The sequence below is a fragment of the Heptranchias perlo genome, chromosome 17, assembly GCF_035084215.1.
Source record: "Heptranchias perlo isolate sHepPer1 chromosome 17, sHepPer1.hap1, whole genome shotgun sequence".
Lineage (NCBI taxonomy): Eukaryota > Metazoa > Chordata > Chondrichthyes > Hexanchiformes > Hexanchidae > Heptranchias > Heptranchias perlo.
This window is the reverse complement of record NC_090341.1, coordinates 31,663,919-31,689,033: the sequence shown is the minus strand read 5'-3', so window position 1 is coordinate 31,689,033 and position 25,115 is coordinate 31,663,919. Positions and strand designations below refer to the sequence as shown.

At 38.6% G+C, this 25,115-nt stretch overlaps 1 protein-coding gene across 3 annotated transcripts in view; it reads left to right on the top strand.

Moving 5' to 3' along the window:
• Window positions 1-5,935: 5,935 nt before the first annotated feature.
• prickle2b (prickle homolog 2b) overlaps window positions 5,936-25,115 on the top strand; it is a 183,310-nt gene continuing 164,130 nt past the window's right edge. For 2 of the 3 annotated variants that reach the window (XM_067998847.1, XM_067998849.1), the window contains exons 1-3: window positions 5,936-6,094; window positions 6,965-7,231; window positions 8,112-8,197. Coding sequence is in view for 1 of the 3 variants with exons in the window: in XM_067998844.1 (XP_067854945.1) it covers window positions 6,053-6,094; window positions 8,112-8,197 (128 nt within the window). In the remaining 2 variants the exon portion in view is untranslated. The remainder of the gene's footprint in view (window positions 6,095-6,964; window positions 7,232-8,111; window positions 8,198-25,115) is intronic. The other variant, XM_067998844.1, reaches the window with a different exon arrangement.

Below are 25,115 nucleotides of genomic sequence, written 5' to 3'. Positions count from 1 at the left end.
GATACAAGAGAGTCCCCAATTGATACACACCACTTGAATACAATTAACACCAATTGATATAAATCGTATGGATATAATTAACACCTCCAACATACTGTGTCCTTTCCATGGACAAAGTGATAGTGGTAGGATTGAAGTCGCCTTAAATTTAAAATCTACAGTCCTTTCCTAGTGATGTCATTGTCACTATGAGCGAATTCAATAAATATAAATCACTAGATGTATCACCTTTTTAATACCAGCCATCCTTTATTGCCACAGTTTTTTTTGTTACAAGCACTTCTTACTGCAGTTGTAAGCATGCCCACTAATTATTAAATTCCCTGCCTTAAATTATTTAGTTTTCTTCCAGTTTTCTAGTTCAGTTTTCAGAGGCTTTATTTAACATAATCCAAGCACCACCCTGCAGTTTCCCTGTACATTTTCCAGCTGCCTCTCTACCTCCTTGACTGATGTGGTAGATAATTTGTTTATCTGTTTTTATTTTAATATTTTTATGTTTCTTGGTGGCTCTAACTGTGATTATACTCCTTTCAGAACTGGGAACATTTACAATATTTCTGCTTTACTATGAGTGAAAATCTGATTTTGTACCCTATAATTAGCCTATTGTTAATTCCTGACATTATTTTTGACATGACTGATTCATGTAAAAAAATTGCAAATTGTGATCATGAGGCAAATTGGGTCACGAATCATCTAAATCAATTGTATTTGCAGTTAGAATAATGGTAAGTTTAAGTTCTGACTACAGGGATGTAACTGCTCTCATGTACACTAATGTTGTGCTGTAAAATTGGAAAAGTATACAGATCTGAAATAAACTAAATTTTTTTAAAAAGATAGAAAGGAGGCAAATATCACTTGAGAAAATTATATGTCGTGGGGTAGCTTGTGTGTTATATTGGTCACATTTTGGGATATTTTGGAGTCGGTTCAAAGAGTAATTTTTAGGATTGGTTTAAAGTTTAGAAAAGCAGGCCAAACTGTTTAACTCTCAGACAATCTTAATTATTCCTTGTTTATTTTGGGCTTGGCTGTGGGAAGTGTCAACTTGGCTCATTTGGTAGTCAGCTCTGTACAAAGGCACATATTATGTATTAGATTTATTTATTTTAAGACAGCCAGTTTTTCGAAGTAGCCCTGAAAATTTGAGTTGCGGCATTTTGATGGATAAACCAGCTCAGTTATACTGCGGGGCAATTTTTCTCCTTTTGTTTAAAAGATGGCAAGAATAGCCAAAAAATGTAGCCGCTGCCAGCTCAATTGCCTCCTAGCCACTTTAAGTCATCCCACGTGTGCCTGGATAGTATTCAAAGCAGTTTTTTCACCACCTTTGTAGCTCCTATACATATCAATGATTGAAAGATATATTTACTTTTTTAAAAAAAATGTGCCTTGACTTTCCTAAAGTAGTGGACTTTTCCCACAATGTGAAACTAACTGATATGGACCAGAAGATTCCATGTTTGATTACTGGTCTATGCTGAGTTACAAGATCTCCATTGGGATATTGGTAGAAATCTTAAACATTTGCCTCAGCACCCCAAGATTGGGGAATATCATCCAGGGCTGATGTTCTTGATTGTTATATAGTGACTCCTGCTGGTATTGTGCTGGTTTGGCTGTCATGTTAGGACAGGGGCACCATCAGGTTTAACCACAATCACCACATCCAGATCCATCTAATAGGCTGCCAACACCCATTGTCTATCTTTGTGCTTGAAAAATAGCTGCTGGGGCAGCATCTCAATGTGAGTCTGTATCTGCAGGAAGAAGGGAATGAAAATTGGAGGTTAGGGAAGGTAATGATAGTTGTTAATTAAAATGAATTTTGCTCATGCCAACACAATGTATGCACACTGTTTTGACACTCATGTAATTTAATTTTTTTTAAATTAAGAGGGTCAAGCTCAATAATATCAAAATGTTGGTCACACAGAAGTCACTTTATTTCTGGACAGGTAAAAGCAGGAGGTTGACACATAGCAATTATATAGGTAGTAGCTACGCCTTTTATCACCACTTTTTTTATCTAGCAGAGTTTATAGTGGATGTAAAGTACAGTGAACATTGCATCTTCAAAACTCAAAGGTAGTTTCCATTTAATGTAATTTTTGTTGTTTCACTAAGTTTATTGTGGCAAATAGAACCCAAATTGACTTTCTCTCCATTTGCTGATGCCTGTTTGCTTGTAGAAATGAGGTATAGGTATGATGATTATGCTGAGGTGCCCCAGAGTTCTATGTTGCAGTCCCTACTATTTCTAATTTGCATTAATAACTTGGATTTGGAAGCTCAATTTGAAAGAACTGGTAAAATTCAAAGTCAATTCCAAACTTGGAGAGACAATTGAATCTGAGGAGGCAAAATACGTCAGTGGATAAATCAACTGAAGATGAAACTTATTGAAAGATTTATAGTACTGTACATAATAAAAAAAAATGGGCAACATAATGAATGAAGTTGAAATAGCTAAAGATAAAGTTGAAAGAGATCATGGGCTTTTAGTAAACTCAATGCTTAACATGTCCAACCATTGCAGAACAACAATCAACAAAGCAAATAGAATGCTAAACTTTACAAGTCAGAGGAAGTCATGTTCAGACTATACAGTGCTCTGGTCAGATCACATCTTGAGTACTGTATCTGGCTCTTGTCGTCACGAGACAAGAGAGATGAAGCTTTGGAAGTGGTTCAGAAGAGAGCCACGAGACTGATCCCTAATGTCACAGGACTGAGTTATGAAGAAAGACTAGAGAAACTTGGGCTTTGTAACCTTGAAAGGAGGTGACTGAGATGTGAATTCATAGAGGGTTATAAGATAGTAAACAGTATAGTCAAGGTAAATCCAGAAAGCTACTTCAAACTAAATATGACATGAGAACAAACGAATAAAAGGCTAACATAGCACTGATGTCATGAACTCTTGGAGTAAGGAATGATCAACACATGGAATGGACTGCCAGGTAGGGTAGTAAAGCAAGAACCCTGAAATCATTTAAGAAACAGTTGGATGCAGTGATTCGGGGGGGGGGGGGGGCGGTGGGAGACTTTCTGAATGGATGAGCTAAGAAGGGTTGAATGGCCTATGTCATCAGTATCAATCTAGTGAATATCATTGTCTTAATTTATAAATGCTGTCATAGCCTTGCTCCATCCTACCTCAAAAAACTCTTCTAGGCTTACATTCTGTTCACACTTTAGTCCTTCTGACTCGGATCTACTGTATGTTTCTCCTTCCTTTCCTCCTACTTCACTGCACCATCAGTGGCAGAACATTCCACCATTTTGACCCCTTCATTCTGAAATCCTGTTCCTATACCCCTCCACTTTGCCTGATCTCTCCTTTAAAATCTACTTCTTCAACCTCACCTTTGGTTACCTCCACAAGCTCTTCTACTATTACTACTATTCCTGCACTTATCCCTGCTTAGGTCTGCTTGGCCACTGTATCAAGCAACTTGGGCTATTTTCTACATTTAAAGAGGTTATATAAATGCGAGTTCCTGTAATACAATGCAACTGTAAGGGTAGGGAAAAACATCACATTTTCCAGCCATTGGAGTTTATTAATGAGTAATATTTACCCAAGAGAACACATACATAATTCTTATGTATACATACAGCAAGCAATACAGCAAGTAACTCCATACAGCAAGCAATGTTGATGAGTTAATTATATGGAGAATAATTCACAAAAATAAACGCAACAGTAACACGATTAAAGGAAGGACGGTAAAGGGCTTATGAATAATACATTTGAGAAATTTGAAGCTACCTTTCTGCAAAAGGTCGCTTGGAACGAGCCATCTGGCGCAATGGACTAGCGAGCGCAGTACCCACCTCACAGAGGCAGGAGGATGGATAAGTTTGATAACCAGATTTTAAAGTGAGGAAGGTCCAGTTCGCACACATTTTAGCACAGTATCACCGACATCTGCTTCTATGATTCGATCTGAATTTTCATCAACTTAATTATTTTTTAAGCAGAATGAAAATAATGTCGGTTTAAACATTTTTGTATTTAAATTAATTCGCTGGCACTGGGGTGAGGAGGCTCCAGCAAAACCGACAATAGGTGACGATAAATCTTTTCAGTCGCCTAGCAACTAATACAATGAAATCGAAAGTAAAAAAGAGTCGGTGTCAGTAGTTGTAATGGTTTACAGCTGCAAACTTTGCATCTCTTAAAGCATAAATCGACATTTGAAACTAAGCGACATTATTTGGGAAAGTGAGGTCTCTTAATTCCCAATAGTTTACTAATAAGTAACCCTTGCAGTGTCCGTTATCAAAAAAGGGATAGATTCCCAATTGGTTGCCCAGTGAATTTCCCCCTGGCTACTTCTGGCTTGACTTTAACCCCGATAATTCTGTAAAGAAAATGACGTATTAATTTTACTGCAAACAATTATAAGGCTTTTATGAAAACAAGCTGCTGTTAAAAGCTGAGGCTGATAATTTCGAGATATCGCTGTTACTTTAGTGTTGCCTTGTATGTTTAAGGTTGTATCACAGTCATGTCCCACGGTGCAATACGCATGGCGATCTAAACACGTGATTACTGATTTTTTTTCGTTCTGGCTGTTAGCCTAATGTAAATATTTTAAAAATCAACACAGAGATAATTTTCATGGAGCGATTAATGGGGCGCGTTTTGAGAAACTGATATTCAACAAATAACCAGCTGTATTTCTGGGGATCTTTGCATACTTGCAATATGCAATCAAGTGTTGGGCGATGCGTAGCGAAGTGTATTTCGAATGCAAATTGCCATCAGCATCATTTACACAACAAATGCACTTTCGCACTAAGGCGAAATGCTCTATGTATTTAAGGAGGTGCTGTCTGCTCTCGTCTTTGAGGAGTTACTATTCTGTGCCACCTCTTAAATTTCCACCGTTAATCCGTTTTCATCTATTGCCATTCTGGTTTCATTTCGCTGATCTCAAATGGAACTCCCAAATTTCTTTCATTGCTAAAGCTGCCTCCAAGAAGTTTTGGTTTCCTTTTTAGTGTCTAGCACTTTTCCTTTCAACAATGCTGACTCTCTAAAACCCAAGTCCTTCCTAGCCATAAATACTGCTGCCATATCTGGGAAGGTTTAAAAAGCATCTCTTGAGCACCCCTGGACATTGGTGGAATAACGGGAACGGAGAGGCAAGAAATGAGCGTCTGTCTTTCCCCCACAAATATTTTTTGATCACGGATTATGTTGTCCCTCAAATCCACCCACAGCTTCTGTAATTGCTCCTGATAGTCCTTCTGGTCTAACTCTTTATATGTGGTTGTATCTCTGTTCCTGATAGGAAACTAGAATATTTTTGTCATCTGGCAGGTAATTCCCCTCTCACCTCCAACCTGTTTGTCTCTACAATCGTTCTGGCCTTTCTCTGTTTTATGAATACTGTCGTGTTCATTCTAATTTCCAAAGACTTGTTCAGTCTCCTGTTGTAATTCATAATTTCTCAGGACCTCAAAATTGTAGAAACCATGATTTTCATGAGTTTAATCTTCTTGCAATCTTAAAACTCCAGTTGGGAGTAAATCTACTCTCCGATTTACTCATCTCTTTACACTTTTCAACCTCTATGAGCCTTGGCCCTTTGGAACTTTTGTTTCTTAATATAAAGAACATGAGGTGCTATATTCCCCTCACTCCCTTATTTGGTATACTTGAAGAGCTGTCTACCCCTTATTTTCCTGTTGTGTAAGGGGGAAACGCAGCTATCCGTTATCTCAAATTTGTATCGTGGTTAAAAGGAAGAAAAGATGAATTCTGTTCACCGTCTGTTTTTTTTAAAAAACAAAGTACAGCAGGGAATATAATGATAAAATGCTCTATCTTGTGGATAGCGCTGCAGCTATTTGTTGCAGGGGCGGGGTGAGTGACCGGAAGACGGGGAATTTCCATTCACAATATTGTCGGGAACCGGTGGGAACTCGAGCGCCGCTCTCAGGAGCTGTAGTTACGAAGTCAGCTAATTTCTCTTCTTTACACCCCGTCCTGACACGACTCTCGGACTAAGCGGCACCGACCCACTTTGACATGTTTAGCCGTGGCTCGAAAAAGCGAAACTCGAGCAGATGGGTGAGTATGTTGGGTCGAGCTATGTTATATGTGTTCGGGTGCCGTGCATCAAGCCCAGTTTCACCTTGTGAATGAGTGTCATGCAGGGCAGTGTGAGCCGCCCCTCCCCCACCACAGGCATTACCGGGACGGAAATTTCCCACAAAGGTTAGGAAATTGTCCGATTTGAAGTACAGTGTCATCGTTGGTGCGGTTGACTGGCTTTTTTTTTGGAAAATGTGGGGCCCGCACGTCGGAATTTAGAACCATACAGCCGTATTGTGCAGAGCGACTGCCCGAACCTGCGGCTCTACCTTTCCGTTCTGCTTGCGCTAGCAAGTTTTTACGACATGGTATCAACCTTTTTATGTGCTCACCTTTTCACTAGTCTGCTTTTGTTTTGTGTATCGGGTTATTAAGCATGAAATGCGAGTCAAGTTCTTTTAAGAACTGGCAGTTCTATAGGAAGTAGTACAGTGTGTCAATCAGATACGGCTGTAAGAGACTGCTTCAGTTGTGGATTGGAATGATCCCATTAAAGATGTCTGGGAAGAGGAAAGAGATCCCATTGAGTATACAGTACGTGCAGATTGTATTTTTGCGATGTGATTAAACTATTATTGTTGAACCTGGCGCTCCTGTTGTGAGCATTTTGTAAAAGGAAACTTTTTTTACATACTGTCACTTTTCGTATTTGAGGTATAAGATGTTGAAGTCGTAATTTCACAACATCAAGGCCCTTGTGGTTGCGCGTTGGAAGACTGGTGTTTTTTTCAGAAAAAGGATCAGTTTATGTCAGATGTTTAGAAGTAGAGTTGTTTCAATATTCAGCTTCGATTTATGCAGATCGGATCTGACCGTGAGTAATAACATCCATTTTTCCCTTTCGAGCCCCTTTACGTTCATCAATCTAATTAGCCCTTCAAGATGGAGTCTTTGAAATTTCAGCGGGGATTATTAATCGACATGTATCAAAAGTGAGGGAAAAAGTTTAAATATTCCAAATTAATGGGGAAAACTCAAACTGAAATTGAAGACGATAAAAAGAGGCGGAACCTCAACAGTGAAACAACCCTGTACTTCAATTTTGGTTAAAAGAAGAAAATAGACGATAGATACGAAAGGAATGGATGCACCTATCTGGATGATAAGACCAAGGTAATTGGTTACATTCTTGAAAAATAAATATTTTAATTGGTACATTTAATGGACGAATCAGTTTCATTTTAACCTAAATAACTTGGGAAGCTAAAATGATTAATATTTGTTCCTTCCTGTTGCATACTCTTCAAATTAACCTGTCCAGCTAAATGGCTCTTATTTGTTTGCTTTGAAGCCAGTACAGGTGTACTTTGACAAGTTTACACTAAGTGGTGAAAGTCGTAGATATAAATTACAGATTTTTCAACTGCCAGGACTTATCAGAACTCAAATTCCCACTTTTTCATGAATAGATTTTGCTGTTATTAATGACTGGGTTTGTTTTATAATTGTGTTAATATTACTATTTAGAATCAATTCTGCATTTTTTGTGTTTTCCCGATTCTTATCCCCACCTCTCAAGAAATAAGTAAATTCCCTGCATTCAGACTGCCCTCTTTTTGGGGGCAGGGTTAAATAGTTTCATGAGGTTATAGTCCCTACACCATCAATCTGACTGTTTCACTGACTGACTTTAGGTGCATGGTAGGGAAATGCGTCCACTTCCAGTCTGTTTTGATTTAAGAAAGAACTTGCATTTATATAGCACTTTCCACAACCCCAGAATGTCCCAAAGCACTTCACAGCCTACTGTTGTAATATAGGGAATGGCCATGATCACTTGGGGGATGGAACTTAATTGCAAGAGGCATTTAATACAGTTAAAGGGATGTCTTTGCCATTGAAGGTTTCTCTTATGTTTGTTTTTCAGCTTCTACTAAATGGTTTAATATATTGGAAAACTTCTTTGTTTACTTTTTCATGTCTGCCTCATTTTAAACCTTAGAGAGGTCCTGAAAGCATTTAAGCCATATTAACAATAAATCTTACTTTACAGCTTTCTGCAGTGGAGGACCCAGAAAAAGGGCAACCCTGTAATGTATGTGGAGACCAGTGTCCTGGATTGACATTGCATAATTGGAGGTATTAACATTTTTGGTCTTTTTGAACAACTGTTTAAAAATGAGCAACCCATTTGTTATATTTGCATGATTGTGTATCTCCATTGTCTTTTATAGTGCAATCTAGTCTTTTTTTCAAAGCAAATGAAGATAGTATAAACTAAAATAATCTAGAAATGTGAACACTTCTCATTTTTCACTTTTTACCCTGTGTTGGAACCATGCATTATTAAATTGCATCAATACTGTTCTTTCCTCTCCTATACTGGAGATAAACTTATTGTGAGGAAGAAATTTAGGATAGGGTGTCCTGCTTAGTGAGCTGTATAAGGGTGGTTGGCCGTTTGATTACAGGGCAGCACTGAGACTCTAAGATATGGAACTATGGGGTTGTGCAGAAGGGTTTTAATCCTGTAGGAACAAAAGCTTTGCAAATATACAACTTGAAGGTGCACAAAATTGGGTTACTTTGCCGCTGAAGTGCCACGATAAAAATGAATAAATAAAATGGAAAGTTTGGATTGTATTTTTATCATAGCATTCATCCTTTTCCAAAAAGTAGTAAAGTGTGGATACTGGAGTGGGTATTCATTCTTCAGCAGGATAGATGACATTTGAGAGGGTGCACTTTATGAAAAGCTGTTTAAGTATACAGGAAAATTATATTAATGTACTTTTAAAAAGAGCTAGTACTGTATAATTGTATTGAGATGTGTTCTGTATTTTCATTTCCGATGTAATGCAGGTAATCGGATGCTTGCTAAATATATAGACACTGTATTTGTATGATGTAAATAAAACGTGAGGTGAGGGAGGAAAGAGAGTAAACAGCCTCACTCTGTGGTTACCATAGCTATTAGAGGAACAGCAGGCCCTCCTTTATACTAAGGGAAACATACAAACACAAAGGAATGTTTTTATGGGTTCTGCATTTGTGAGGGAGCCATAAACAAAGTTTTAAGTCAGAGGTCATTGCATATCAAAGTATGTTGTAAAAGGTTTACTCTATCCTGAATAAAATTTCATTAAAGATGTTTATACCCTGACACTCATTGGCGTACATTTGGGAATCTAATCAATTTCAGCTAGTTAAAGGTTGGGAGGTTGTTGCTGCATTTTAATGTGTAACTTCTGCAGGGCAAAGAGCAATGCAATGCTACACTAGTCAGCATTATTAACAATAGACTTTTCTCTAATGTCTTGGTGAAACAAATTGCTCATTCTTTTGTTCTCCTTCATGATCCATGGTATTTGATCAGAAATTAGTGCAATCACCTGAGGTTGTTTTGGGGATATTTTATCCTTCATCCCAACACTCCCCTGTGTCCTGTATAACTCTTATGTATATCTTCTAATTAAAGTTATTATCACTTCTAAAGTTCTAATTTATGCACAAACTGTGTAAACAAAATGTCAGTTCTAGTATATGGTTCAGTTTTGTGATGATTTCTATTGGTACAATTAAAAACATTGTCTGTAATAAACTGTTCTGTTTACTTTTTCATGTTTGTATTATTTTAAACCCACGAGAGCTTTTGAAAGCATTTAAAGCAGTGCTAAGTTGCTACATATAATGCATATCTTAGAACCCCTGATGTAATAAATATATTCTACATAAAGATTTTTGGGTCATGATAAACTTTGGACTGTGTTGCGTTATGAAAAGCTATTCAAAAACCCACAGCTCATGAAAGCAATTGAAAAGGTAGTGGGTACATACATGTTTGCTTTGTTGAAGAACAAACAGCTTTTTAAAGACTTTCAGGGAGAACAGCCAGGTCAGTGAATCATTAGAAATGGACAGAATTTTGTAGACTATTGTGGTGGTTTGTATTCTTGGCAAAAAAAAGTGTCACCATAGTACTAATGGAAGATATTTTCTAATTAACTTTTAACTTGGTTCCAATTAGCAATGTGCTAAATTTGTACTTTTTAATTCAATACATTTAGGAGATATTAGTGAAATGTAGAAAAGTTTACAATGGCAGTACCCTTTCCTATTACAAAGGCAAAGCAAGAGTGACTTTGAACAACTACAGTTGTGCTATAACACAACTTAGAGTGTCAGTCACCCACTGAAACTTCTACTGTGATTTATTTGTTCCAAATCAAGTATGAATTCTTTGTAAACCTTTTGTAAATACATATGTCTGTTGATAATCATAAAAATGTAACGAGGATAGGAGTTGCATGTATGATGAAACAAATGTGCACCATTCTCTAACAGATAGAAGGCAGGCGATTCATTCTAAAACCTATGCCAGTCCTATTCTATAATTCTTCATCAGGAGCTGTGCAAGTGCTGCTCAGACTGAGTTAATATCAGACTTTTGCCTTTGTCACTGTGAGAAGTCTCTGGCCTTTGCATGATTGCGTGGTTGAGACTAGAAACACCGCATGCAGGGAATTGCTTAATATCTGCTTTCGGAAGATTGTACAGATTGGGAATTCCCCATGTGAGGAATCATGGTCCAATATCCATATCCTACAATTACGCAGCATTGTTGATTGCAAAACCAGTGTGTTTCACTACAAGGCCAACATGATTGGATTACTTTTGGTTTCATTTTGAAAATAATTAAAACTTATTTTCATAGTGATTTTTTTTTAGTAGAACTGGCATTGTGTATTATGGTTGTACAGAATGGCATGCGTGTTTGACCCAAGTGCGGTTCCTCCTGTACTAATGAGACTCATTACAACTAGTTCTGGCATAGAAAGTTGCAATTTGATCTGCATGCTGTGATAATTAGATGTTAATTTAACTCCTTGTTGTTTCTAGCTGACCTAATATGTGCATCTTGATGAGTTGCAGTTTTTTTTAAACTGTGTGGTCTATTGCATAACTAGGAATTATGGAAGCATTTCTCAAACAATAAGTTTTATATTGGAATTTGAGGAAAATATGCAGAACTGTTAAGTGAACATTATTAAAGTGACGTAATACAAGTTTACATTACATGTTAAATCTTCAGAATGACCTCATATCCTATCATTGTCTACTGGTTATTTTTTTCCTGAAACTTGTCATATAGTGTAATTGACTTGGAAAATTCTAGAACGTTGTTTCTGGGCTTCCTGAATGGCAGGCTACCCAAGAATGCAAGGGACTGTGGGCTACACTCATGTGGCTGTCAGAGTGCCAGTAAAAGATAACGTAGCTCATATTAACAGAAAGAGTTACTATTCCCTAAATGTGCAGCTGGTATATAACCAGATGCATAAGAATCTGCAAGGTATCCTGACAGTTGCTATAATGCATTTATAATGAGGCAATTATATGTTTGTTTTGCAAATCAGGAGCAAGTCACTTGATGGCTTCTCAGAGATGAAGGTTACTCTCTCTGAACCCTGGCTGCTTGCAGTACGGCTGAGGAGAGGTACAATGAGGCCCATACAACATACCGGAGTCATAATCGAGCACACATTCAGAATGTAAAAAGCACAATTTTGCTGTCTGCATAGGTCTGATGATGCTCTATAATATGCCCCCAGCACAAGTGTTGAGAATGGTCATTGCCTGCTGCATCCTACATAATTATGCCCCGGAGAGAGAAGTCTAGCTGCAGGAGGAGAAACCATCGCAGAAAGGGAGAAGGGTGTGGAAGTAGGCACTGATGCACAGGAGATTGAGGACAGTCTAGAGGCTTTTCCTGTATTTGGCCCAAGAAATGTCAGAAGTGCTCTGATAAGGGATGCATTCTTATGAAAATAAGTAATTAATGTACATATTTATGGAGCCCAATATCTGTAATTGAAAGCATCTCCCCACAGCATTTCAAACTCAGCTTCACAAATTCTTGGAACTTCATCCCCTTTTCCCATAATCCTCAGTACTACCAACAGAATAAAAGCTGAAAAATAGCGTTACTCAATTCATTACATCAATATGTATCATAAACCACAGAAGTTTCTTAGTCATCACTATAAGGCTTCTCCTTTTGTGCCACTATGTGCCTTGCGATGTTTTGCTAACTGAATTTCTAGATGCCACCTGAGTTACCAAAGTGGAAGGGATGGCTGGCTAGTTTTTGTCTATATGAACTTCATAGGATTGAGGTGGTTGCTGTCTGCAGCAGTCACTGTCCTGAGAAGGGCTAATTGCAGGTTGCATCTCCAAATTAGACACCAGAGCAACCTGGCCCTTTTGCTGCAAACCGGTGTGCTGAGGCAGCTGGTTGACCTGACACAGTTTCACTGAACCTGGATTCCCGAGGAAAAAGTTGGATGCTGTAAAGTAATGGCTGCCATGCCATTGGCGTTGGGTTCATTTTCTGATGGTCCAGTGATTAGCTGAAAGATAGACCTGAATGGTCATCAGAGTTTAGACTCCCCTATCTACACTTAATGCAGACGCCCAAGGCCACCGTGACAGAAATGTGAACAGCCTCTCGAGAGGCTGTAGAGGTCTCAATCATGCGGGTGTCCTCTGCAGGTCTTCTTTGAGTTGCCACCCTCTCCCGGGTTTGCTGCAGCAAGGAGATCCCCTCTTCAATGGTGCTTTGCATGCTGGTGACAATCTTCTCCAGCAGACCAGACAGATGCAGTACATTTTGAGGAACAGTCCACAATGACTGCACATGGGTTCAATGTGTAATTTGAAAGCAGGGTTCATGGCATTGACCAAGGTCTGATTCCTCTTGAACCTCTGAACAGAGATGTCATTTTCACCTTCCTCCATTTTGCACTTCTTCCTGGGCACCTGTGCATTATGTATCGCCCATTGCAGTCCCTTCCCAATCTCTAGTCTGAGGTCTTCGAATACTTGTCTCTGGGCTGACACTTAACAGTGATGCAATGAATATCAGTGTGGATGCTGTTTGAACAGAGCAGCAGCCAGAGTGGGAGGGATGCTCCTCCATGTCAACAAGCTATGTTTCATCTGGGTGGAGGATGGAGTACCAGAAATTAATGTTAGGCTAAACATCACTAAGTTAAATTGAATATTCCAACATGTATTGCAATTGCTGTAGGCTAGCTGAGGGCAAATATTGTCTACTGAAGCCTCAGAAACCAGAAATGTTTCATTTATGCGCTAACCTGTTCGTGCCACTTGCCCAACAATCTCTCCATCTCCAACGACTCCTGCCGCCAGACATCCTATGATGCTGAGTGCCTTCTCGTAGGGGTCAGCTTGTGTGTATTTGCCATTCCTTCCCTTGTAGACTTTCTTTTTGCAACACAAATGCAGCCTAGGTTACAAGTCCATTTCATTCTACTCATTTGTGAGTTTAGAGGGGGATGCAGTGACTGCTTGCAAACTGAAAACTCATGACACAAAAGAGGGTTGGCAGCGATGGTTTCAGTGGGAGGCATGTGGGTTGTTGGTGATCTTGCATTATTTAGCAGGGTTATTGATAGACTGTCCATTGTGTTTGAGCATCAGTGTTTCATAATGTATGTACTGGCAGCACATGAACAGTGAGTCATTGATTGTGCTAAGAGGATAACGTACAAGTGGTGCATGGATGACTTTTAATGGGATATGTGGCACACTGACCTAACCCATTCTGGTCAAGTCGGTAATTTTTTTTCCAGTACCAAGTTGGTGATCTGTGAGTTGCGGAGGTGGCACTAATTAGTTCACCAACCCCCCCCCCCCCCAAATTGTGCCATCAGTGTTGCATGAGATGGTCTCTTTCCCTATGTACAAAAGAATCCTGCTTGCCTTGCCCTCTTTGCTTCCAATAGTACCAGTATTTCAGCATTGGTTAAGTTGGAGGCTCTCTTTCCTGTAGGTCTTCTAGCTGCCATGACTTTTCAGCTCCTTTCCTACGCTGCAATTTCTGTCACTTCCGTCTTTAAGTTGTGACAGGTCTTTAAGTTGCTACAGGTCTTTAAGTCCTGTAGCAGCACGCAATTTTCAACCCCCGCAGATAAGTGCAGCCAATCCAAGGTGGGACTCCAGGAGAAGCCGCCAAAACATAGGCTAACAGACTGACCCTGTGAAATCTATTAGGGTTAGTGGGCAGGCGGATGTACAGTGGACATGCACTGCCACAGACTGAAAACCTAGGCACCATGTTTATAATGCTGGGTAGCTCTGCAGCCATTTACTATCTTTGCATTTTAGAGCATATATTTGATAATGTGTTTTTATGCAGCATATACTTGTATAAGCACTGCTAAATTCAATCAAAAAATTTGAATGAATGGCAACAAGAAAATACAGTGGGATGCAAGTAACCAAAAGGAACAGATGCATTTGTTGTTGTGGGTAGATTTGGATTGTGAGCCACCTTCTAGTTTATATTTCAATGCATTTCCTTGCACCTAAATTGACATCATCATGAAATTACCCCTGGAGTGTCTCTGGTGCCAATTAAACTCAGGCAGCTTATAAGAGCAAATGGAATTTAGGTTTTTAATTATTGGACAAATCTGACCTGTCCACTGTAAATAGAGCTTCAATATCTACGAAAAGCAAATTTGTAGGTTGTTGCATTTTTCTTTTAAATTGTCTTTCAAATTATATTTCACTTGAATTTACTAGTCTTTTTGGAGCTGCATTTCTTTTTCTTGAGGGTAAAGCAGTATCAGCATTGTACATAAATCCTGTGTATTAGATTGGATTTCATCAGGTATTCATTGTGTGCTTTCAGTCACCTCGGTTGAAAAGAAATTGGTTGCTTTTATGTGCCGAGAGTCTCAGATGGCCACCATTGACTTGTGGATCCCTCGGGCTGATATTGGTGTCTTATTTATATAATTGAGTTAGCCAAGTCTTTTTTTATCTTTGATAAATCTTTTCTTGTCACTGATGCAAAGTGTGTTATTGAAGGAAAGTAGAACTTCTCAATGTCTGGCTGGTGAAACATGATAACATAATTACAGTTAATGCCATTCTATCTGGAACATGAAAAAAGGTGTGAATTTGTATAGCCCACTTTTTGTCTCTGCACCTCTTCGATACACTATTGCAGTTGAATATCTCTAGATTATTCTACCATTTTCTTACAGCTGAACAGAATTTGTTCTAAAATTAATTTTCAGCAAATTAAGCCCAGCACATTACTCTGTGTGTATTATTCCTTATCCTTCTTATGCACTGTTTAAAATCACATATGCACTCTTATTTTGATATTTGTGCAGGTCCAGATATCTGCATTAACAATTAGTGAATAACAATTGTAAAGATGGTGTTAGATTATATTTTCATTATTGTAACACTGTGACTGACTTTCACTTAAAAGACTCAATTTTTAAGACTAGTTGACTTGCAAAATACAATTGTATTCATAAACTTTGCGAGTCAACATTCTAATCCCAGAACTGCAAATACTACATTTTTCTGTTTTTATCAGCATCTGGGGGGGGGAAAAAAGGTTAGGTTAAAATTCCAGGTTTAATTTTTGGTCAGTCCATGCATTTCCAGCCTTTTTTTTTGTTTGTCATCACTTAAATCGTCTCTAGATTTAGATTTTAATTTTAGCATACTGCTGCATGAAAAATGCATATTGTGGAACTTATTGCGACTAGTAAGAGTTTGTTGCCTGTGAAAAATATTGCTTCTGTCTCCAAACTTAGCAGTGCTGCCTCCAGGAGGGCAGAAACAAATTGCTTCTAAATATTTGAAATTACAAGGGCATAAACAATGTAGCACCATGTTCTGCCTCTGTCATCACATTCTAAGATTTGCAGAAAATATTGCAAATGGTATGTGCACAAACTATTGCTTTCTAATCCCAATGTACAGAATGTGGCCAGTCATACTCCTCTGGTATAACCATTGAGTCATCAACAACAATTTGCACTATTGAAAAGCTTTTACCATAAGACAACCCAAAATGGACGCCAAGCAGTGGTGAGGCAAGGGTTGGGGTGGTATCTGAAGGAAATATCAATGAGGTAAATTTTAAGGGGGTTATTGAAGGAGAGGAGAGGTTCAAGGCAGAGAAGTTTAGTGAGGGCATTTCTGATCCAAGATAGCAGAAAGATTTGCCACCAGAAGTAGAACAAGGTGAGAGGGAAGTGGGTATAGAGGAGGTCAGAATCAGAAGACCGAAGAATGCATGCTGAAACATAGGGCTGAAGGAGGTTGTAGAATTATGGGAGGGGAGGCCATGGAGAAACTTAGATGAGGACAAAGATTTTGAAATTGATGTGTTGGAAGATGGGGAGCCAATGAAATTGAGGAAGACTGAGGTGATAGGGAACTGGGACATAATGTGGGATATGATTCAGTGGCAAGAGTTTTGAGTTGCAATTTATGAAGGGCTGGACTTGAGAGCGTTGGAATCATCAGATCTGGAAATGACTATGTAGATAAGGGTTTCCACAGAAAAAGGTGAAATAAGGTGGAGGTGGGTGATTCTGCAAAGGTTTAAATAGGTGGATTTGCTGGTGGCTAGGATATTTTGTTTGGATCTCTGTTCAGGATCAAACAGAACACAGTGGCTGCACACTATTGTTCTCTACCTGAGCAGACAGCTAGTCAAGGCGAGGGATGGACAAATAATGACTTCATATATTGAAAAAAAATGCTGATTCTGATGGTTCATGAAAAGAGAGGGAAGAATGATTAAGAATCATATTATTACAGTTCCTTTCCTGGAAGTATTTACAATAATGTACTATATTGTATTTTGTATATATATTTTTAAACATCAAAAGCATTTAAAAAAACTGATATTGCTGGTCTGACTCATTTCAATCTGTCTGTAATCCATATTACCTAGAATTCTTAGTCTTTTCAGATGCTGTTCTGAGTGAGAAAATGCAGCTTTACTGGAAAGTGTGACATATTCTAACTTTTTTATGTGGAGATTTCCTATTGCTGTTTAAAAAATAAAAAAACATCAAGATGAAAGCATGCTGAAGTCAAACCTAGGGAATTGCTGCTGATAGCCATGTAGGATTGGAAGGTTATAACATCACATCATAAATAGGTGTCCTATTACATGTAAGATGATATGTTAATGGATATGAGTTACAGGACTATCAATCAGGTAATTGTCTTTGATAAGCTTAAACCGTAGAAGCAAAACTTGATTATTTTTAAAATGTCAGCAGAGCTATATGATTGAATTTAAGTTTTAAACTCCATCCCAGCTAATTATTATTGGACATAGCATGCACAGATTTATTTAGGAAAAAAACCAAGTATTTTTTCTATTGGCAGTAATTTAGAATCCTGTGCGCTGCATTGTGTGCATATTATGTATTGACGTAAAACCATTTACTTGGCAAGTTGACTATCTTAAAGATAACACTGTAGTAAGAGTAATGTCTTGCTATAAACCTTTGCAACACTTAACATGCTGGAAATTGGAAGGATACCTATTTTTCTGCAGGACTGCTGCAGCAATAAAAAAAACATTTGTATTTGAATAAAATTATAGGAGTTGCTACAATTCGTTACAAATGCCTTTTTAAATGGATAGTTTTCATAAGGTAAAAGTTATTTCTTTTCCTCCATACCAATAGCATTTGAGCGCATTTGAGAAGAAACAATGAAGCAAAACTTAAGTGATTTTACTAACTAATGATCCAACAACAGTTAGTAAGGAAATGTGAAATTCTGCATGTTATGTTTGCTGTACTGAATCAAGTAAATCCAGGGCCTGACAACTTTATAAATGTCACATGAATCAAACGAAAGCAGTCAGTGGTTTTTAGAATAAGAATAGTCTTTAAGAGATCATTACTTATCGACAAAAACGACAAAGCCAATGGTAACTTCAGCCGACAGTGAGAAGAGAATGTACAACTTTTTCTTAACATGAACACAATTGGTATGAATATGCAGATTTGGGGTACTGAAAGGTGACAAATTAGAACGTTAATTATGGAATAAAGCTGCTCTCCAATGAAAACCTTTTTTATATGGGTAAACTCTCGGCCAGTATGCAAAATGGGTTTCGAGGATAATCAAGCCGCACCTCCACCCTCCCTCTGTCGAAGACTTTGCTTTAACAAAGAATCTTGTATTTGTTAGGGAAAGATCCAGAACAGTGAATATTCAAAATTATTCATTTCCATGATCTGCAGCTTTTGGAATCGTGCTCTTTTTAAGGGCTCTAATGTTTTTGTTTTAAGATTTAACAAGTATTTTTCATCATTATTGCCCTCCGTGCTTCAAATGTACAGATTTGGGTTGTGAACTTAATATTTTGTCAACTACTTGGGTTTTTCACCCAAGTACAATGGCTTAATATTTTGTCAACTACTTGGGTTTTTCACCCAAGTACAATGGTTTGCTATGTTAATGCTGTAATTTTTAAGCAGTTGTGCTGTATTTTTTTGGAGGGAGGAAATAAATTGTGTTTTCAGTTGGTAATTCAGAGCTCTTCAAAATCATTGCTTATGTTGATACTGAAAGGGATTGTCTTCAATGTGGGCACGGAAAAGAGCCAGAACAGCCATATGTAATATGGTAGTGTTGCAATGACCCTCAACTTCACACACAAATAACTTAATTAAGCTTTTGTGATTCAATAATGCATTTAAACATGAATTACATTGTTTATTAACTTAATATTTGATCAACTTTTTGATTTGTTTACCAAATGCTTTTTCATTAAAACTAGATCCTTTTTGTATGTTTTCCACATTTTAATCACATCTAAGTCACATTTTATGTTCAGGTATTTTTTTTTGCAGTTTTTTTGTTTGATGATTGAAAATGATGTTCAGGTGAAGTTCTTAAGCTATGTTGACCCACATTTCAATTTTCTTGTGTATTCTGAGTCAATGAAAGGAGTTCAGTTACACACTTCAGATAGTTTATCTTGCACTACATTTTCAACAACAGATAAAACCTGAATTCTTAGTTTCCCTTTTGAAAAGAAGAACTTTTCTGAATGTGGTCACATAGGCAGGGATTGTGATAGCATTCATGGTGACTGTTGAAGCATACAGTCACTCACAAAGGGTAAATTCACGATAGACCGTGCTTTGGTTTCTAGGAAATATATTGAATGGATCTCTAAGTGGATGTGTAGCCCAGCATGTAAAGTTGCCGTATTCAAGCTAGCACAAGTTAATTTTAATATTGGGGTGGTATGGTTTTAATGTGCCTATTTAATGTAAACTTTTAATTACTATGTATATAGTTGATTCCACATGAGGCTGATGCAAGCAGTGCATTATTACTTTCTGTATGAAGTACTTTCCAGAACTTGTTTTCCTTTTCAGTTGTCCATTGTAATTTTGGTTTAAGCTTCCTTTTTTTGGCATTGCAAAGATCTACTACATGGTTATGAGAGCAGCCCATGTACACCCTGAAGCAGCACCGTTGACTTTGGACTGGTCTTGTGGCTGATTCTATGGGACTATGATATATACTAGGTGACTATGATGTAGTACCCAGCCAAGAGTAAATTCTGCCCCCCCCCCCCCCCCACACACCGGCTCCCCATGACTTTTGCACCTCAATCAGCTTACGGTCTGAAGTGCCAGGTCCCATTAATGTCAGTAGAACTGCTTTAAAATATGATGTGGAGATGCCGGTGATGGACTGGGGTGTACAAATGTAAGGAATCTTACAACACAAGGTTATAGTCCAACTGTTTTATTTGAAAATCACAAGCTTTCGGAGGCTTTCTCCTTCGTCAGGAGAAAGCCTCCGAAAGCTTGTGATTTTCAAATAAAACTGTTGGACTATAACCTGGTGTTGTAAGATTCCTTGCTTTAAAATACATACGGGATTAACCAGTTTTAAATGCAGTGAAATTTATTAACCTAGCATCTGTAAATTTACTTAAAGACTTCAGACCATGCGACTTAGTATTGGGAAGGTTTCTCAGATTGAACTCTCATTTAAACATTTTTTTGGGGCGAGCCATTGAAGTAAACTTCTCCCCTTTTATATTTTCATCCCCAATTCTTTATGCTCTTAGGGCAGCATTATCGGACCCTGCCAAGAGGTCGCAAAGACTATCCACATATGGCTGTAACATTATTTTTCCTTCCCCCACCCCCTCTACATGCAGCCCAACTGGGGACTGAACAGAGTGGGACTTGAATTTGTGTGCACCCTCATGCTGTGCTGCCCCTCCACATTTATTGAATAAACAGTATAAGATGATATTATTGATAATTTAGTAGCTAGGAGTGGTTTCAATGTGAAGTAGTTCTCCTTCTACCCCTCCTCAATATAGGTTAATATTTGGGATTCTGTGGCCATTGTTTTCACAAATAAGACCTAGATATGAACAGTCTTAAAATACATTTTCAGCAGAAGCTTGCCAAAAAGTGGTTAGCTGATCCAATGTTGAATTGTCAATCAATTGAGAGGTGTTTTTAAATGTGGAATGGGCTGTTTTGAAGAGTTCCCAAACAATGGCCCATTCGTTAGCAATGTATGGTCTTTCAGGAGACATCTAGCACCTTGTGTTGACAAATTTCTTTGATCTCTGCTAGTCTTTGAAGAGAGACTTTTTAAAAATCAACCCAGACGCCAGAAAGTCAGTAAAGCAACAGAAAGGCTGTGAAAGGAGTCAGGCAGCAGAAAAAATGTGAGGGAGAAATAATCTCTGCACTGTTGGCAGGACAGAGAGCAGAGAGAATATATCTTGCTACGTCAGGTAAGAATCTCCCAAGTGGGCTAGTATATGTGTGTTAACCTTTGTACTGGTATGAGAGCAGAAGTTGAACTGTGCACCAAATTACTTTCATCATTCTCTGTTCTATACTTGGAATAAAGCCGCTTACGAACTAAACCAAACAATGCCTCACCTAATATTAACTCAGTCTGCCTTTGGAGAGATTAAAGGAATACGTGTACTTAAGAAGGTGCAGATCACAAGGCAGTTTCATTGTTGCGCTCATGGGGACTGTTACCACGCTAGCAGATACAGGGCAGTGGGAATCAACTTCTGTAAAAAGAGCAGGCAACCAGACCACTTAAGAGAACAACTGACACCACTGAACCAGCGTAAATAATTTCAGCAGACCCGAATTCACGATGTTTAGAAAGGTACCTCCTCTTGCAGAAATTAATTTTATTTCCCCTCTCCCATGGAGACCTCCCAATTCTAGTCTGCAGACTCAGCTGCTATAACATTTTCTTGTCTCATACACTTCATGCATCAAGCCTGGAGAGAATATTGACATGCCAAGAGACCACTTGCTAACAGGTCCTGCAGTAGGAATTTGCTCAGCTGATAACAGCTGGTCAGTTGGTTTTGGGGGAAGGGGAGAAATTTTCAATATATCCTAGCCGGTAGGAGTCTGTCCAAGTTATTTTAATTCAACATTTCCTAAATTGGGAGATAGGGTGTATGTAAATTACTTCTTTTTGTGCATATATTATCCTTTATACAACATAATGTAGTAGTAAGCTAATCAAACATTGAATTTGATTCTGTTAGATGGCTAAACTACATTATGGCCCAGATTTTCCTGACAGCATGCACCATTGTAATGGCACATCTACGTCATAGGAACCCTTGAATGGCGCAAAAGAAAGGGGAAATTATGGAGTAAGTGATTAGGCCACTCTATTTTCCTGGAACTTTTGCGCAGCTCGGCTGTTACCCTCACCAAAAAGAATTAGAATCATAGCTCCTACTCCATTAAAATCAATGGCAGTTACAATTTTCTGTATTTATGCCAATTTGCACCCCTCTGCCGCTTAGACTTAAAAATAATTATCTAAGTGGCCCATTTGTTAAAAGAGTATTACAGTTGCAAACATTAATCAACTAGAATCTTTCAGTATCCACTTCCTGCATCTGGGACTTTCAATTTTAATATTGCCACGCCATATGTCTGGAGCCCATTCAATTTATGAGATGATTTTCAGAATTTAATTGACACCCTTCTGTTTTTTCACAGTGCCCAACCTCACTAAAGCCACAATTATAACTAACATATATTTTCTAATAACTCCAATTTGCTTTTAATTATTACTGTTTCAATCAGCTATGAATAATTTGATGTACACATACCTCAATCATTTGAAGCCCACCTACTCAGAGGAAAGTCAGCACATCATTATGTAAATTTTTGCTGTGCACAGTTTTGCAATCTTCAGACTCATTCAAACCCAGAACTTTTCAAGAAGTTTAAAAAATCAAGGTTAACTTGCTTAGCTCATTTTATGCCCTCGTAATCCAAGAAAATAAAAGTCAATAATAATTTTATTCCTAAATTGTTAATAATTTATAATGTAGCGTCTTGGAGTGGCCTGAATTCATAAATCACACACAGTACTGAAACTGACAAAAATCTGGAAATTCAAAGGGATACTGCAGCTTAAAATAGTTCTAGTTTACAGTTTATTTAAGAAGATACACTTCTATTCACTGAAACTCTCCCGGGGCTCCATATGGTGAATGTGCTGTCACTTAAGCTCAACACTGAGCGCCTGATTTGCCGCTATGTTCAGTGCAGCGTATTCTAATTAGAAAACCAGCGAAATTTGGAGCAAGTTAATAACAGTGAGATCAGCGCACAAGATGGCAAGATTTACGCTGCACATCGCCAATCTCGCTGTTGCAGGAAAATTTCGGCCTATGATGTCACACTAAGGTGAGATGTGGGGATGTTCGCTGATGATTGCACAGTGCTCAGTTGCGTTTGCAATCCCTCAGATAATGAAGCAGTCCGTGCCCGCATGCAGCAAGATCTGGACAACATCCAGGCTTGGGCTGATAAGTGGCAAGTAACATCAGTGCCAGGCAATGACCATCTCCAACAAGAGTCTAACCACCTCCCCTTGACATTCAAGGGCATTACCATCGCCGAATCCCCCACCATTAACATCTTGGGGTCACCATTGACCAGAAACTAAACTGGACCAGCCATATAAATACTGTGGCTGCAACAGCAGGTCAGAGGCTGGATATTCTGTGGGGAGTGCCTCATCTCCTGACTCCCCAAAAGCCTTTACACCATCTACAAGGCACAAGTCAGGAGTGTGATGGATACTCTCCACTTGCCTGGATGAGTGCAGTTCCAACAACACTCAAGAAGTTCAACACCATTCAGGACAAAGCAGCCCGCTTGATTGGCACCCCATCCACCACCCTAAACATTCACTCCCTCTACCACCGGTGCACTGCAGCAACTCGCCAAGGCTTCTTCGACAGCATCTCCCAAACCCGTGACCTCTACCACCTAAAAGGGCTAGGGTAGCAGGCGCATAGGAAAACCACCACCTGCATGTTCCCCTCCGAGTCACACACCACCCTGACTTGGAAATATATCTCTGTTCCTGTATCATCACTGGGTCAAATCCTGGAACTCCCGACCTAACAGCACTGTGAGAGAACCTTCACCACACGGACTGCACTGGTTCAAGGCGGCGGGTCACTATCTCCTTCTCAAGGGCAATTAGGGATGGGTAATAAATGCTGGCCTTTCCAACGATGCCCACATCCCATAAATGAATTTTAAAAAAAACTACTGCAGCATTCACATTTTTGCTTCCATTGAAAATCTGTGTTTTATTTTGTCAAATTTCATTTATATTTTGTTAAATATTAAATGTCCAATTCCTAGGTGTGCTTAGAAATAATGGCGATGTACTAATTAGTACAGAGAACACAGGGAGCTATTTAATGCTTGTAAACATGATTTTTCCCCAAGTTAATTTCATTTTCTCTTTATTGTACATTTTATAACTGTTCTTGTACCTGGATTCTATTGAAGTTCACTTTCCATAATGGTTAACAAAACCATATAAATTTACATGGCCTAGCAGGTGTAATGATGAACGGTAGTTTGATTTTACTCAGGGTAGTAATCTCCTGGCATTAAGCCTAGTTCATGTTTTATACTTCACTGAAAAGAGTGGGTGGAGTATATACCATTAGCCAGAAGAAAATACAAGGGAGCTTTGTGTTCTTCAAATCCTTGTCTTGCAACACAACCCATAACAAGCTGATAAAGTTCAGCACTTTAGAAAACTGTACGATAAAATTGCATGTGGTATACTATGGTTGTACTCAAATGACACGAGCTTTAAAAACAGTAGCCTTTCTGTCTTTTAGTTAATGGATTCATATTTCAATATTTTCAAGACTATATTTAGTAATGATGATGACATATCAGAAGTTTTATTGGCAGTACCTATTTATGTTAAGAGTTTATTAAAAAAGCAAGAGACTGATGCAGTCGCCAGTTTGAGAAATGGGAAAGAAAGGTCTCTCGTAAGTTTTGCATTCAATCAATGTACTGTTGTAGATTACAAGAAACCATTTTCAATCAGAGTCTTGCCTCCATGAAATTTAATGTGGTCAAGCACGCCATATTATGCAGTATTTATTAGAAATTACAAGAACTTCTTTGGTAATTTTAAGTACTTAATTGGTTTTACATGGGGTTAATCTCACAATAATGCGCATACTACAAGATCTTAATGCAATGAGTTTTAAAATTAAACTTGTCTCTAATTTTAATAGGCTTCACTATACATACCGTTATGATTGTACTGAAGGAGTGCTACACTGTCTCGAGGAATGGCGTGTCTGGTGGAGTTTCTGGGCTAACTTGGGAATTCCATCCAATATGCCCATAGCAAGCCTCACCGAACATTTGCCAGTTTAGAGCTAGTGAGAGTTCCACTAAGGCCCCCAGAACTCTTGCAACCAAAGATCATCAATCTCCAAGACGATCAACTATTTTATCTTTTTTAGTGGCTAAGTGCTTCCTTAGGAGCAATCATCAAAATGTTGCCCTCCACAGCTGTGGCCCTTCTGGGGTCACTATTTCACCACACTGCTTCTGTCAGGGCAGTTGCTGATACACCTTTACAGGAGTAGGCCACGATCCCCAAATGTGCAGATCACCCCATCCCCACAATTTGGGAGAGGATCTTTGTCATCTTCCGTTAGTGAACTAGGGTCCTGCTCCACCACAATTCCGCGAAGGGGACAGAACCTTCAGAATTTTGTGCGCCATATCTCTTTCTCTCTGCCCCCAGAGTCTTACTTGCCTTGAAGAATTGCTCTGGGTTTAGCTATTTTATACTGTTTAATAAGGTTGTTCTGCCC